The sequence below is a fragment of the Molossus molossus genome, unplaced genomic scaffold, assembly GCF_014108415.1.
Source record: "Molossus molossus isolate mMolMol1 unplaced genomic scaffold, mMolMol1.p scaffold_m16_p_1, whole genome shotgun sequence".
In the NCBI taxonomy this organism is placed as follows: domain Eukaryota; kingdom Metazoa; phylum Chordata; class Mammalia; order Chiroptera; family Molossidae; genus Molossus; species Molossus molossus.
This window is the reverse complement of record NW_023425344.1, coordinates 191,523,905-191,541,446: the sequence shown is the minus strand read 5'-3', so window position 1 is coordinate 191,541,446 and position 17,542 is coordinate 191,523,905. Positions and strand designations below refer to the sequence as shown.

Here is a 17,542-nt window from a genome sequence, read left to right as displayed (position 1 = left end):
TAACTATTCAACACATAAGTGTATTTTATTTTTCAGGTCCCCTTTTCTAGACTCATGTGTCTATAAGGTAGCTTTTGCGTACTTTATGTGAAGGTACAACTATTACAGGGTCCGTGGAGACAAATTTTATATATAAGATACATTTCAGTATATAGTATGTCTATGGATGTTAGATGGCATGAATCATAGCAAAGATCAAACCAAATGTTTTAAAAATTGAGTGACCCTTTCCTTGAACTAATGAAACAAAAATGGGATGTCCTGTGAGAACAAAACTTGTTTTATGCTTATACATTGAGTTCTGAGAAATAAAATCCCTAGGGTAAATTTAACTTTATGATTTATGAGGGGAAGGAAAAGAGAGTGAAAATCAGTGAATTTTTTCTTCTGTTGTAGAGCATAGGTATAATATTTTACAATGTGTGACTCTTATTTTACAAAATTCTTTGAAGGGAGGGAGAGAGTGTTGTATTAATGATGCTTTGACCTAGCTAGCAATCTTGCTCAACATGGTTCACCCAATGTCTACATAATCTCACTCAATACAGAGAAAGACTGCCCTAGCCATAGCTGTCCTGTCCATAAGGAAACTGTCCCATGAGCATGAGACTCATCAAGTTTGTGGAACAAGCATACTGTCTATGAATTTCCAATTGTCTGAGCAAGCTAAGGATGACAGAAATGGACACATTGGGTCAGGCCTATGATTTTTCCAACTCGTCATCTGATCGCAGCACTAGAGATTCCACTGTAGAGAAGTTGTTCTCATGACATCAGACTCAACATTTCAAGATGTGCCTAAAATACCTTTCTTCCTTTTTCATGTAGCTCAGTGAAACAGTCCCAAACAAGAACCAAAGAATGGGATAAGAAGAATAACACAGGCCAACTAATGTGCTAGAAACACAGAAGGGAGAAAGATTAACATTAACTAGTAGGTTGATGAAGACTTCAGGGAAAGGTGTCATTTGAGTTGATGCCCGAATAAGAAGTGTTTTGGAAAGCAGAGAATTGGACTGGGGTGGGAGGATATATCAAGCTGGTGATCTTCACAAAAGCACCAATGTGGAAAATAAATAGCATATCTAGGAGACAATGAGCAATCTCATCCAGCTACAGTTCATGGTATCAGAGTCTAAGACGGGGAGGAATGGAAGGGGGAACCATCCGATGAGAAACCTTTATATATAAATTGAGACTATATCATGAAAGGCCCTCAAGTCCTTGGTTCCAGAATCTCTCGTTGCTGACAAAAGAAGTGATTACAGGTTTTTTTCTAAATAGAAGCTATATATGATTAAACCTTGGTTTTAGGAATATAACTTGTCTCAGTTTAAAAAATTACTGGAGAGAAAGACATGTCTTATCAGGCTATTAAAATAGAGGAGTAACTCTGATAATGGAAAATAGGGTGAGAATAATAATCTTGAGGGGTTGAAGGAACTAAAGGTTAGAAAATGGCAGTCGTCGATATATATAACTTCTTGGCAATTTTACATATATCAGTCATTCTTCTTCTTCTTTTTTTTTTTTTAATCCTCACCAGAGGATATTTTTCTATATATCTTCAGACACAGTGAGGGGTGGGAGGAAGAGGGAGAGAAAGGGAGAGAGAGAGAAACATGACATGAGAGGTACACATCAACTGGTTGCCTACTGCACAACCCTGACCAGGGCTGGGGACGAACCACAATCAGGGTACATGCCCTTGGCCAGAATCAAATCCACAACTCATTGGTCCACAGGCCGACACTCTCCCACTGAGCCAAACCAGCCAGGGCTCAGTCATTCTTCTTTAGATTTACTTTCATACTAGAGTCTTGGTCTTCCTAATTCCTTCCAGAGATACTCTGATACTATATTAATTCTCCTCCCAACACCTACTTTCTCCCAGACTTGTAGTTGGCCTTAAATTCCATTGTATCCTGTATTGGCTATGATCACTGGAGACACACACAAGGTTCCAGGTGCAGAGGCCTCCTGGGGTCACTTGTTGGTTTTCCTGTAGTTGGTTTATTGTGTTGATCATCCCCTGTCTAAAGTGCCAGCCTTCTGTTAACCATTTGCCTACATTTTTACATTGGCTAATGTCCTTGAGTCATAGCAAATGCTAGCTACATATTGTTACATATACTTTGGATCATGTTTTTTAAAAATGTTTCCCAAGATTTTCTATACGGACATGTGCATATAGCATGTATTCCCACTGATTCAAACTTAGAAATTGCTTCTGTAGTTAATCTAACCTGTCTGACATTTCTCAATCCGGGAAACAATGTCCTCACAAATCCTAGAGATTTCAGCATGTATTCTTTCAAAAGATTTGTAAAGATTAATTGAGGCATATTTTACACAAATCTAGGACATTATTTTATAGTGTCTTATTTAAAAATATCTGTTTGGCCCTGGCCAAGTGGCTCAGTTGGTTGGAATACTGTCCTATACACCAGAAGATTGTGGGTTTGATTCCTGGTACAGGCACATACCTAGGTTGTGGGTTCCATCCCTTGTTGGGTTGTATGCAGGAGGGAACTGATGGATGTTTCTCTCACATTGATGTTTCTCTCTCTCACCATCCTCTTCTCTCTAAAATCAATAAATGTATCCTCAGGAGAGGGTTAAAAAAATAAATAAATAAAAATATGTTTGTCTGTTAGCTTTTGTTTCCTATATCTCAGTCCTCTATGATAGCTTTTTGTACTGAACCCAGTTTTCTGAAAGTCTCATAGTTGCTTGTTCCCTTTTATCCATATCATACTTGCTCTTTATTTTTACTTTCTTTTCTTTTTTTATCACCATTTATCCCCCATACTCTCTTTCACTTCCACCACCCTTCCCCACCCCCACTCTTTAACACTTTGCTTTCTATAGGTGTGTTTCTCTTATCCTTTATTTATAGATGCCACTGGCTTCTCTACTATCCAAATGAGACACTCTACTACTTATCAAGGTCAAGGTCATTTCTATATTTGGGGCAATCATCTCTTTTTTATTTTAATGTATTGTTGACACTATTACAGATATATCCCATTTTCACCCCCCACTTTATATCTCCTAGAGATATTAATACAAATGCTGACTGTTATGCAGTGACACAGCTTAAGGATTTGAGAAGGCATCCTTTGATTATTTATTCCCAAGCAAAATTAGCATGTTGAAATGAGTAGCTGCATTTTGTATGCATGACCCCAAGAAACAGTAAGTTCCAACAGACCACCTGTGCTTTCTGTATCTGGCTCGAGTGCATGTGTTGGGTGTGGAGGGAGAGTCAGTGGTGCTTGCTGCTGAGTACATTATAATACAGTGGTAAATCGCATTATTAGCATCTAAGCATGTCTTCCATTCAATTTCAGCAACTTCTCAAGAACACTAATGTATCATTTTGATATTATTAAAAAAAAAAAGAAAATCACATTCAGAGTAACCAAGCCTAATGATACAAAATATGGTAACAGACATACTCTTCCTTGCATCCTTCTTAATGTTGACAAAGAAGTAGAAAACGAAGGCAGAGTCTAGATAATTTGATTTTCTTATTTTCCATTTCCTATCTAAGAGATAAAAGAGCTCTGACACTTGACTAACCATCTGAGACAAAGGTTTTCCCCTGAGATACAGACAGCTATCAGCTGGGAATTTGAGGCCACCTGCCAACAATTCTCCCCACGCTGATGGTGTCATCTAAGGAAAAGTTGCTGTTCTTACAGATTCCAATGGTAGTGCTATATGATGGTTTCTTCTCCCTACAATTCAAGAGGAAAACACTTTGGATATTTTTTCTTATAAGTAACTGTAGACTTTGCTGTGGTTTAAATTGCCCTACGCTGGAAATCCTTATCTTATGATTACATATAAATCATCTTGATCTCTAGTCTCCATGCTAGCCTGATGCTCTTTTGATTGAAGGATCTTTTTTATTTTCCTGACTTTCTTCTAAATTTTCAAATGCACACTGGGGAGTTTACTGTACATTCTTCTTAGTATTCTCCCTTTAATGACTATTCTTCCATTTATCACTATGTGGAGATCTATTTGTTTCCTTCTTTGGAATCTGCCTCTGCTTTCTATTTCATGAACTTCTGAACAGTAAAATTAATGCATTTCTGTATTTATCATAGGATTTGCCCTTAGGAGAAAAGTCAAATGACTTTTGCAAAAAACCTAAACTGTGTGAAGAGTGTGGGAGTTAATTTCTGTACATTCTTAGAACTCATTCATCACCTATACTTCCTTTTAGTGATGAAGGGGTCCTTTCAGATACGATGTTCCTGATTCCCTTTGTCTTGAATAATTATCTCTGTGGCTTAAAATAGAAAGCAGGGAATTGAGCTTGCTGATATGACCCATTTATTTCTTGCATCCAGAAATTCTCTACCAAATTCTAGCTAAGTATAAAAATTATATGAGTAATGTTTTCCTGAGTTATTTTCATTCTGAATTTACTCCGAATAAATTCAAGGACTAATGTGGAAAATGCTCAGGGACTAAAGTAGTAGAAACTATTTTGATTTGATGTTTAGAAAGGGGGGTGGTGTGCTCATACACTGATCAGCTTTCCTTAGAGCACTGCTTGCCAAGGAAATAATACTCTAAGAGCACATGCAGAAATTCAAGCCAACCTCTCATTGGTGACTCTGACAACTACCCTTTTTGGGGTGAGGGAATGCAGAGGAAAGAGGACATTCTCTGTTATTCTCCCTTCCTGCTTCTCAACTTACGAATTTCCTTTGTCATACTCTCTCCATCCTACATCTAATATGTCTCAACAGTCTGTTTCAGTCTGACGTTTAAATCATTTGATTAGAGTTGGTTTTCATGCCAGGCTTGACTAAGACAAATGGCTTCGTGGGCCCCATCCTTACAAATAAAAGGAATAGAAAGAGTTGGAACTCCACTAATTCTCCTTTTAAGAGATTTGACTTGAGGAAAATACAATTCCACAAGAACACCACACCTCCCCATAAACCTGTCCATTCGCTGAACAAACGGGAATTGAGAACTTCTTCACACCTAGAGCCCTGAAGCCAAGGTGGAGCCAGTGCACACACAGCCTAAGCTAACTCAGACATCCTACCTTCCAGCCTTGTCCACTGCAATTGCGTTTCTTGTAATTATTACATAGACCCAGTTAACTTAGTTTAGGATGATTTATCTTGTACTGAAGTTTCTATTTGTCAAATTGATTCATAAAGAGAAGGGTTGTTCAAAGGAATTAATAGCGTAAATATGATTCTAAGAAAAGTAAGGTTTGGTTTTAAAGTTTTTTTGTTTTTGTTTTTGCACCATTGGTAAACATCTAATGGATGCTTTTCTATGCCAAAGATTTTTTGTTCTCAAGAGTCATCGTACTGTAACCTCGGTCCTTTCTCGCTCATCTTTTCATAGGGCTGCCTCACTCTGGCATTGCAGCTACCCAAGAATCTCTCTGAAGCTGCCCTGATTTTTTCTATCCTTCAGTGATCACCACTTATAGGAAAATAACAATCTCACTTAATTTAGAAAGGGTCTCAGAAGTCCTCTTTATTTTCAAGGCTAATGTCATAGCCACTTATGTTCTTGGTACCCTGTTCAGTGATATACCACATGGTTGGCTGGTGTTGAATACTGATTTGAGTCCCAGAGCCAGAAGATGTCAAGGAGATTGTCCAGTCCAACTGTCTCATTGTATTAATAAAATTCCAGGAAAGTGAAATGACATGCTCAAGGTCACACTATTATGAGTAGAGGTAGAATTAAAAGATAGATCTTCTGGATCATATTAATTAAGCTTTTTTTCAGTACACCCCACCCCCTCACCCCGAGAACACAGTTCATCTCTACAAGAAAAATACAGATACTCATTTTTGTTTAAATTAATACATCTATGTGAGTGCTACACAATGAGGAATTTTATTTTCCATTCAGAAATAAGGGAGATAGGGTCTCCCCCATTATGTAGACTGTTGACACTAATAATAGATTGGGGGGGGGTGTTCGGGTAGGTTTGAGCTATAAACTCTAGGCCTAAACTTAAGATTTCCCCCCTAAACTATAAGTGAAATTAATCATTGCTTTTTAACTTCTTGGGAATCTTTGTTAGCAATTGTACTCGGTCATTTTGTAAGTACTCTGAGCACCTGCCCGATGCCTCACTTTAGGCTAGAAATGTACTTGCTTATTTATCGGCCTTACCAAAGCAGGCCATTGCTCAAATACCCTGGATAACAGAGGAATTTCTGTATCTGAGAGAAATAAGCAGTGTTTGAAAAGATTTAGTAAATAAGTAATACCTCTTTCTAATTCACATTTATTTTCCCCTAAATTAGTTGGGTGATCTAGCCATTCATCTCACCTACAGAAGTTAGCTATAGACAGGTATTTTTTCCTTAGACTAGATAGTAATTTGACCCTGTAAAATATAGATATCCCAAAATACTTAAATACGATAACTTCAACTCTATACATCTAGCAGGATAGCAAAATAGTAGTTACTCTTCACAGTATTTTGGAAAGTTTATTTCTTTACCAATCAAAAAATGCAGGAAGGTAGCAAAAATATGCAAGACTAATGTTAACTCATCTTGCTGAACTTGTTCATAAAATAATTTTTACTTAGTTATAAAGAAGTATTAGATATTTTATTTAATTCTGGACAACTTTTTTGACTCCCCCCCCACCCCCCCACCCCCAGTTTCCAGTCTATACTGAAGACTGAAAGTAAGCCTGAAGTCTGATGCAGGTTGTAGCTACTGCTATTCAAGTAGAATCAAGAGGTCCTATCACTTGATTATCTCAGTATAGATATTTTTAAGTAGGGGTAATATGTACTCAACTCTTCAGCTACGTATGTTTTCCTGATAAGACATCTGTCCAGAGAGCACCACTTTGAAAACTGGATTAGGGGTCTGTTCAAATGACATCCTCTTTGTTTATAAATCTGTGTTGTCACTTAAAGTATTTTTACTGATTATACCTCCTTCTAACTTAAATTATATTGCAGTCTTTTGTGATCTGTGAGTATTGCATTAGTTTTTACTTCTACTTGAATTTAATGTAGTTTTTTTTTTTTTCTTGTAAGCCTCTGGAAATACTCTTTTAGTTCATTTCATGCTTACTCCTTAAGATTGAAAAGAAACCTCAATTATCACCCAAGGAAACGATCCTCTTGGCCACCATATTGAGTTAGGAGATTTGAACTCAGGACTTTTTTTTCCCTTGCTCATTCCACAAATCTGAGCAGTCTTTTAGTCTTTCCTGGCCTTTGCAAACTCTACACTATTTTTAAGGTGTGATTAAGATTTTTTTCTGAATTTTATCTGCTACTACAGTGATTTATTTGGTACAGTTGACCAATATTTCAAACTGTTATATGTTTTTATTAATGATTTTCCTATCAATATCTAAATACTTCCAAAAAGTCCATACATATGATGAATGAGATCTGTTTTTAAATCATATATAAGTCATTATATTGAAAACATTATTTGGACTGCAGATTTTATTCACACTGTAAATTATATGGATTTTTAACAGGGGCTCTACATATGTTACATACCGGCCTAGCTTGAAAAGACAAGTTGCTATTTGTGGAAGGAGATGGAGCTTTTTGTCAGTGGTCATCCTTTTTTGGGGATGAGGATATATTTCTCATTTGCTCTCTAGGCCTAGCTACCTTGAAGTGTTAATACACCATCTATTTGCAAATGAGTTGAAAAGGAAAGAGGGAATTTTTAGAGGTTAACCAAAACCAAAATAAAGACTAGAAAGAGATGAAGAAGCATAACCACTGATGACCCTGTCGTCACATTTTTTTATAGTAAATTATTCTACAGAATCTTTGTCATGCAATCTTCTTAAATGTGATTTAAACATTACTGATTTCATATTGTCTACAGCTGAGCCATTAATTTGTTTAGGATCTAGAAGAATTGCACTCATTAAACACACGCCGTAGTCAAAATGCATCCATACAAAGTACTTGGACTTCTCCCTCCATCCAGCTACCAAAGATATCACAAAGATATTTAGAACACTGACCTTTCAGTTGTCAATATTTTGAGGTGCGTGATGAGTAAATGGAAGAACCTTACATCTAGTAGAACTGTCAAGACGAGTTTATCTTTTTTGTCCCTTGCCACCCCCCACCCCAAAGCAAACTATTTCAGAATCCATTATAGAGGAAATAAACAGTTGATTTTAGGTTAAGGATGAGCCTAGCAACCATTTGCACTATATTGATGTCAAAAGTATCTCTCTGCCAAGTTCTAAAATGCATCTTCAAAAACTACTGAAAATATCTAAGAACTTTAGTGATGAGCTACAAATGGACTTTGGTATTGATAAATAAAAGTCAATATGTATAGTGAAAGGACAACTTACTGTGATAAATGGGCCCACCCTCAGTAAAGATCAAATTATTGACTATCTAGGGCTAGGAAAAACCTGTCTATAACTAACCTCTACAGGTGAGAAGAATTAGCCACAATACCAATTCAGAAAAGTCAAAGAAAATTCATTAAAAATACACACAAAAGTAGGCAGCAACATTCTATTAACAAATATATTTGTGGCACTAGGCTAACATATTTCTTTGGTCATACCCAGCCAGGTTCATAACTTTTTCTTTTACCTGAATGAGCTCCCATTCGGCTAGCCATTTTTCCTCTCATGAAGATCTAATTCAAATTTCACTTCCAAAATACCTTCTTGCAGGGAAATTACCCTGTATTCCTAAAAATAATGTCACTCTTGAAATATTCCCTTTAATGCTTCTACTAGTTACTTTTAATTATACCTTAACTAGATCACAAGTTGTATGAGGGCACATAAAAAGTGCCTTCATTTTTTTTACCCCTCACATTGTCCAGCAAGGAGCTCTATCCATAATAAGCACTAAATCAATATTCGTTGATGTCATCGTTTTAGAAATGATTCATTAGAGAAGCCTTGGTCACACATCATGTCAAAGTTTAATGATGAAACATCACAGGAAACACCCAAAAGAACAATTGCAAAGATTAGCCTCTCAAAAAAAAAAGTAGAATAGCAATAATTAACCTTTCCAATGCCTGTTCTTCCCAGTTGACAAAATGTAGGTGTTTCTTTTGCAATAAATTTAACTGGATACTCTATAAACTACCCAGTAAAAATGGCAAATCTTATACCATCTCAAATTTGAAAGCTAAAGTGTAATTAAGGAAAATATCTAAAGAATAGCCCTCTCCACTCTCCTACCCCCACACAAACCACAGCCTTCAACATCAGTGGTGAAGACAAAAAATAGCTGCATGGCTCCCACTCCTGTGAGTTTAATGATCATGTAGCTAAAACTACTTCTAACTTTCTAGCTTTCTTAAAAGGTTTGGGATGTCAGTTCATTCTGGACCAATTTATTGCCACTAAAAGTAGTTGCATGTATTTACTTTGTTGTTCTAATACCATGTTCTCTTCCTCTTTGAGGCCTCTGTGTCTAGAACAATGTTTTGTTGGAGGAATGAATGAATGAATGAATGAATGAATGAATGAATGGGTGAACATTTTAAATTATGAAAGAATAATGCATGAGATGTTAATTGTGAGCATTAGCCCATATAAACACAGGTTCTACATCATTGGCTGTTAGTAATAGATTTCACTATAGGATTAATTCCCTATTATAAATATCAATATAAATTTCAGGAAATTAACAAGATAATAGAGATAAAAATGATTAAAACAGTCCAAGAAGTCTTGACCAATGTCATGATATTCTGCCATTTTGTTGCATTTAATTATCCCACTGAAACATTTCATAAAAACCCTGGGATTCAAAAATAATCTGCGAGTATGAGCTAAACTAAGGCAAATTAATTTAAAGGCAGCTACACCAATAACTACCTAGGCCACCTGTGTTGTGTTTATCCTTTCAAGTCACAGCCTAACCCATACTACCATTTTGCAAATAAGCCTCCTTGGTCACAAGTGGGCCTAAACAATAAACTGAATGGTTCAGTTGGTGACAGTTCAAAGTATCTATCCTCTTGGATCAGGAGGACATCTAGCATGGCACCTCTGCTTCATTCATTTCCTCATTTCATTCATGCCACAAGGCCTTCAGGAATACCTTCTATGGCCCAGAGCATACAGAGGTGAATAAAACAGACATGGTGCCTACTTTCATTTTTTTTTTTTTTTTCAGAAAATTCAAATGAAAAGTTACGTATTTTTATTTAAAAATCAGAATTTCATATATTTTTTTTTATCACATTTTGTTCCCAAACGAAGGTTTTAGAGAGGCAGTGAGTCCAAACTGTGCCCACACTTGCACAGAGCAGAGTACTTTCCATTCCTAGAGGGCTGCTGACACTGTCTGAAGAGCATATGTCGACCAGAAGTAGGTCACTCGTCCCTTCGAACGTGTGCACATGTGAGCTTCTCGCTGTGATCGCCAGCGATGTGCACACTCCACATAAACAGGGCGAGGCGTGTGGGCAGGGTGAGCCCTGCCGGGGCTGCCTGGGACCTGGGCATTCCCCTGTGTCACTCATGGAATGTGTGAAGTAACACAGGCCTCAGCCTCTGCATTTTCTCTTTCATCTCCTAATGGAGGCTTCAGAACAGTGTTCTGGTCCGTCCCCCTGTGCCAAAAAACATATTATTTTGTGCATGACTTATACATATATATTTTCTTTATTGCATGTATGCCTTAGAAATAATATCATGTGTGTTATCAAAACCTGAAGAGACAGTGGTAGTGTTTACTACAGCAGCCTATGAGAGAGAAAATTCCAGTGTAGTCAAGAATATTTCTATTGTTTGGCTTTGGACAAGTAAGTATGACCCTTTATATTATCGCAGGCTTGCTTTGTTTCATTAGTCACAGGGTTTTTCTCATAAAGACAATGTCCACTTTTCCTGAGAAATGATTCCCTGAACAAATGTATTATGGAAATATGTTACTTATGGAGATCATTTAGACCAAGTATTACAACTTGTGGACAAATGTGGACACTTGAGTCTACGTTGTCTCTAATGGAACTAGTGGCTGTAATGTGCTGGTAGGAAATTTTAGATTCCTGAGATAGCTTCTGTTTCTGTTCATAATTCTTACTCAGAAAATAACCTCCCATGACAAGTGTTCTGGAGACCTACCACCGAAAAACACCAGCCCTCGTTATTATCGTCTGCCGTGTATTCATTCTATATTTTAAAATTTACTTTTATAGGGCATTTTTTTAGGTGGTTGATACCCTAGTTTTTCATTTGATGAAGGAGATACGAAATGCATGAAAAGTGTTCATCAGCTGCGATTTGTGAGACAAAAGGAACCAGCGCTGGTCTTTCTAATTGACTAGCCTGATGTCCTTCTCTCTGTCCTATTGCCGTTAATTGACTATATTGTTTTAGATTTATGCATTAAAAATACGATTTCTACTTTGGAGGGATCACTTTGTTACTTTGTAGCTTTTAAGCTGATGCCATGAACTTATTTTTCTTCTAAGATAAAGTCTCATCTATAGATTTTTCAACTAATTACATGTCTGCCAATACATACTTAGAGGATACATTTTATTTCAATTTATTGTTTGTGTTTACATCGTGTGTCCCTGGAAATTGCTGTGGAACTGAAAGGAAATGTTTTAATGGTGTTTATTACTACTTTTTCATCACGCTTTCTGTTCTCCCCGTCTCTCTCTCTTTTTAATAGCTTCAGCCAGTCTGGTCAAGCATGGCAGCAACTCGAACTCGGCAAACTTCCAAGACACTGAGGACATGCCTGACAGATGTGTCGTGAAAGAGTCTGAGAGTCCAGGTGAAAGCCATTTAAAAATAGTCAAGTATAAAATGATAAATTTGACACAGCTTTGGGGTCCTTGGAAGGGGGTGGGGAGAAAGGACATTGTAATGCTGTTTTCTCTTAGCAGCTGCCCTGTCAAATTAATGGTCACCTCCAGGGGTCACAGTGTGGAGCTGTTATCTTTTCCTCTTTCATCAAGAATTCAGTTGGAGGAAGTACAAAGGCTTTATGACTGAAAGGGGAAGCTGACACTATTAGTTCATTATCACCAGTTTTAGGCTAAACTGGTTAATAGAGGCAGAGATTGGAAATGGAAGAAATGGCAATATTTTCAATATTTCAAATAATTGGATCCAGTGGAAATGGACACATTAGAGACAAAAGAGGTGCAAATTGTCATCATTGCAATCTATTTACCTTTCTAAATACAAATAGGACACTACCTGTGATGAGAGGATTTTCACGTAACAGTAACGAACTAATGGATGTTGTCAACGGTTTAGGAAAAAAGAAAATAATAACCCTTCTTCACAAACTAAAATTGACCCAGCGTCCAAGTTACTTATGTTTGTATTTTCTTTGTAGAAAGAATAGACAGAAATGTACTGGGAAAATGTGGCCAGGAACACTTAAGCACTGATTTCTGTTTCTGTTTTTGTTGTCTTTTGAAGCATGCCTAGTTTTAACAACTAAGTAGCTAAAAGAAAAAAAATATATATCTTGTGAATGTTGAATGGCATTCCTGGATCACTACAAAGCCACGAAGTGCTAAAAGGTACCTTATTATTATGAATGAAAGAGTTAACTATCTTCCCCCCACCAAACATTTTTCTTTCCTATTTTCTCTGGCTGCTGTGTACCCTCTACCCTCATGCATCTTTGTGTGCTGATCCACGTATCAGATTTTTGATTCATCCTCTCTGTGGCCTGTCAGCTTAGTTAAGAGATTTCCAAATCTTGTAGCCTTCGCTGACAGGGGGCAGCTGCAAACAGTCCCCTGATCCTTCCCGGAGGAGAGCTACTGAGATTTAATTTTCAGTGAAAGGTGCAGCCTGCAATCTATGTCAGGTCCCCTAAGTCATCTCGGAACCCCAACAGGCCCAGTGGCGATGGCATTGTATTTCAGTCCCTCCACTCCACGAAGATCTCTCAGAAGATGGGCTGCGGCTGTGTGTCTGTTCTCAGCCTCACTTCTGCTTTCCCGCAAGACTGAGAAATGGCATCTTTAGCAATGACAGAAATTTTTAATCGACACGTTGAATCTGTCCCCTGCCATAATATCTGAAAGACAAGTGGAGCTCAATCCCACTCTAAAAAGGAGAGGACAGTGGACGCATTAAAGTTCTAAAATTAGAAATTAATTTCTAAAAAGAATTCAAAATCACTTTTTGTATTGACTCAAATCGCCTAATTTTCACCAGGTTTTTAAACTGTCTTAATAACTGGTTTTCTATCAACCATTTAGTCGGGCAGTTAAATCCATGAGTCACGTCTTTACCTAAGCGTTCACTGCTTTGGCACCAATAGGTCCACTTTATACCATTTCAAGGGCTGAACAAATGTCCACCATCCCTCAATATGAAATTGTGTGAGATTCAAATTTAATATAGTCAACTTGGATTGATAGAGACAAAAGGATGTATCAAAACAGGAAGATTAATTAGAAAATAGAGGTGCTGATAAAGAATCTTAACTTACAAAGTGAGTACTGTTCTGTACATCGGACATCATTAAACTGGTAATAAAGAATGAATTACTCTGGCTTTTTCCTCTGTCCATTCCTGCATTTTAAGACATCTTGCCTTATAGGCCTGGAAACCTCTGGAGAGTTCACTACTGGTCTCACTGCCTTCCACTGAGAATTTGTGGCTTGGTTGTCATGGAGACATCGTATTTCTCCAAGAATTTCTCATATTGATCCGTGGCCAGGCGTAAATGGCCAGGCAAGTGTGAGGAATAAAGGGGGCTGGGCAGTCCTGTAAAATGACCAGGGCTTGGGGGTTGGAAATAAGCTCATTGCAAACACTTAGGTAAAAAGAAAGAAGCAGTTTTATTTTGTTTCAGGATTTCTCTCCGCACTTTGGGCCATTGTCTTCTTTCACTATGAACTGAAAGAAACTTGTTAGTCACTTGTCATGTCAGATCTTTGGTGCTTGTCCTGACACAGCTGTCAGCCTTCTAGCTCGGTGCAGTTCAGGGACACACAACAAAGAGGCAATGACATGAATTATTTATTGCTCCTTGTGTGGATAAAATTCTGTGATAAGAAATTAAGACACTTCTGACAGAGGTGCTTGTTTAGTAAGAAAGATTTTGATGAGAGAGTGCATTTTTTTTTTTTCTGAAGTATGAGCATCTGAGAGGCAAAATTCTTAAAACTGAACATGAAGGAAGATATGTGAAATTGGTGGTATAAAGGGACTTTGTGGGACTGTGAAAATATGACTGTATACTTCTCAATGTCCAAAAATTAACTTCAAAATATGAAGTCATTCGAATATAGGGGTTCCATAACTGGAAATATTACTTCGGTGGTTTAGTTACCTCTTTTTACCATGTAAGAGGGGTGTTTCTTTGGAAACTATATTAAACCGCCTTTGTTAAAAGAAAAAAAATATTGGGGGTTTTAAGTGATAAGCTTTGGGAAGATATCTTTAGACCAATACACGTACTACAGTAGCTAAAATCATAACTGCATTAATATATTTGTTACTCCTTGTATAGAAGGAAGTGAATTTCTATCATAAATGCTTCATTCTTACTATTTTCACCTAGAATATCATCACACATTTAAAATTCCTTTTATTATTTCCATGTACATGAAAATTCCCCAGTTACAAAGTTGAATGTGGTCAGGCTTCAAGTTTTAATGCATATTGACCTTATATAGTTGTATCTTTGCAACTGTAAATGACTAATATATTTATTACATCATTTTTAATAAACAGACCCATTGTTTGAACAGCATATAGATACTGAAAACAAAAAATCATCTTCCCATTTAAGCACAATTGAAGAATATCATCTCATATATTGTTCTTTCCAAATAAAGGCTTTTCTTTGTCAATCCTCTAAATGTCATTTTACTTCAGCTTTTCTAGCTTCATATTGCTGATCCCAACTCATTTGCATAGGCACAGTCCAAAGGGGCATTGAAACATAGAAAACGAAAGTAACTTTTCTAAAAGGTGAAGTTGAAGTTTTTAAAACATTGATAGAACATTTTGAAATGTGTATCAAACAGTAAGATTGACTTGGTAGATCGATTATATTTGAATACAGTGGGCTTTGAACTTCCCCTGTAGAGTGTTATTTTTCCACTGGCAAACCGTTCTCCGGCCCAGCTAGACCGGGATGACCCATTTGTAAATGGGCCGGAGTGTGCATATAGGTCACAATTTAGAGGCCTGGGGCCGTGGTCACTCACCTGGTCTCCAGAGCGCTCTACCTTATTCATCGTGCCACTGTGACCTCTTTATTGGTTCAAGCTGTATACCCAGGTGAGCGCCTGAAGTCCATTAAGGTTGGCAAAGCAACTTTAGACCAAAGCATTCTTGTTACTCTGACCCTGCTCGTGAACCTGGAGGTCTCGTCTGATAGGTTAAGGTCTCCCTTGGCTGTGTCTTTCCTCTGGAATAATTCATTAGCAAAGAGTTTTGCCTCACAGGTGAATCCCAGATTGAAGTTTCTGGCTTAGACTCTGTGAGGTCTACTTTCTTCTTCACTGGCGTTGATACACTCCTGAAACCCGTGGGGATAGCTGGCATGGCTGGTAATAGAATCCCTGAGACAACATCATGAACTTGCAGCGTTTTTGAGACTTTAGGCCCATTAGGCTTTCTTTCTTTGGCTCTTCAAGGCCTGGTCGCTTCTGAGTCTGAAAGATGCTATCACGAAAATAGTTCAGTGTAGTCCTGTGCTGGTTAACTTCCTGTTAACTGTTTCATGCGGTGATTAAAGCTCAAGTCCCGTTCTCTAGGATATAATAAAAAGTCCTTCTTGCCCATTATCTTTGCACTCATGATGATAAAAAATTTAATGGGACATTCCCAATTTTTGTCCAGCTGTTAATGAGACCTTGAACTTTTGCCACCTTATTTTGGCTTGGAAAATTAAGAATGTTTCTTCCTAATGCACTAGGGACAGTACACATACATGTAGCTTTAGCTGAATAGAGTAGGGACGAGAGAGCTTGAAAGGACCAAAAAAAAGCATTCAGATAAGCATTTTCATGTCATTCTGAAGTAATTTATAATCAGTATGCATTCTGCCGTTAATAGAACATTTTAGTGGTTTTTATATAGCACGTTATGTGTGTAGATCTATATACATCATTGTCAATCAATATTGCATTTGCATGAATCTGGTGAACAAAACTGGATTTCTCACAGTTTCCAGGGGATACTACATTGTGAAAAGCTAAGGTGAATTTTTTTTTTTTTTCTTTTACTATTCTGGCTCATGAATCACCAGCAGAAATCAGGTAACAGAAAGTAGGACAGATTCAGGACTGGAGTGCTGGAGATGGCTGATGATGATGCATGAAGGAGAAAAATGTGGAATGTGTGAGCAGCCCATCAATCATAGCCTCTGAGAACACACTCCTTATGGTTACTGGGGGAAAAAACGTTCTAGAAGGAGTAAGAACAATTTCAATAGTAAAACAAACAAACAAACAAAAAACCTCTTAACTCCTTCTAGTTGTGTTTAATAATATCAACATATTTTTTTAAATTCACCAAAAGGGACAAATTTAAGCATCACCTAATAACTTTAAAATTATGTAAAATTCTAGGCTAATATATTATTAGATATAGTACATATTATGCAATATTGAATACTGGTTTAACTAAGCCAAATAATCAGGTATTTTAGTTTTTGCCAGTAGGAGTGAGAGTTACTATGTATGGTTACATCATTAATATAAATGTGTTCAGAAGTAGTTAATTAAGGCACAATGTGTTAATTTGATAATCAAATTAATTCAAAGCAAGTGATATTTTTTAGACTACAATAAGAATCATCCAAATAGTGGGCTTTTTTTCTATTCTATAATTCAAATTATATTTCAACTCACATTTAAACATTTGACCCTAAAACTGTAGTGTGGGTTTTTCTAAAAATAATTCAACTCCTTGAAATTTATGAAAATTTACTAATGTTAAACCTAATTCATCTTGTTGGAAACTTTCAGCTATTTTTGGCAATGAAAAACAAACAGCCTATATTAATAATGTGTGCAATTAAAATAGATTTACCTGGGGCCTGGTTTATAAGACAATAGTATTTTATGATAGTAGCATATTTTATTTCAGGATAGAAAAAAAATGCAGAAATTATGAGTAATTTCTTCCTTTTCTTCCTTCCTTCCTTCCTTTGTTCCTATCTTCAGTTCTTTTCTCATTCTTTCTTTCCTTTTATTCTTCTCTCTCTTCCTCCTTTCCTCTCTCTTCCTTCTGCCCTTCTTTTTTCTTTCCTTATTTCATCATATAATGCAAGATCATTCGTTTTCTTTCTAGGTGAGCCAAGGCATCGTTCATGGATAGCAAAGATGTGCTTCTGTAAGCTGTGCTAAATGAAATCTCATCCATAAGAACTGGATGTGGACAAATAAGAAACCCAAAACATGCCATTTGTTTATCGTTGTATGTATGTTGTTCTTGATCAAAACATTAGGTTGAGTAGATTTGCTAATACTTTAGCCAGAATATATTGAAAGTGTAATTACTGATAGAAAATATCTATATTTAGAAAATTGTTGTTTAATTCATCCTATACTCCTATTTC

At 36.9% G+C, this 17,542-nt stretch overlaps 1 protein-coding gene across 1 annotated transcript in view; it reads left to right on the top strand.

Moving 5' to 3' along the window:
• WDR72 (WD repeat domain 72) overlaps positions 1 to 17,330 on the top strand; it is a 189,239-nt gene extending 171,909 nt beyond the window's left edge. The window contains exons 19-20 of the mRNA XM_036282046.1: positions 11,666 to 11,770; positions 17,275 to 17,330. Coding sequence (XP_036137939.1) covers positions 11,666 to 11,770; positions 17,275 to 17,330 — 161 coding nt within the window. The remainder of the gene's footprint in view (positions 1 to 11,665; positions 11,771 to 17,274) is intronic.
• The last annotated feature ends 212 nt before the right edge of the window (positions 17,331 to 17,542 follow it).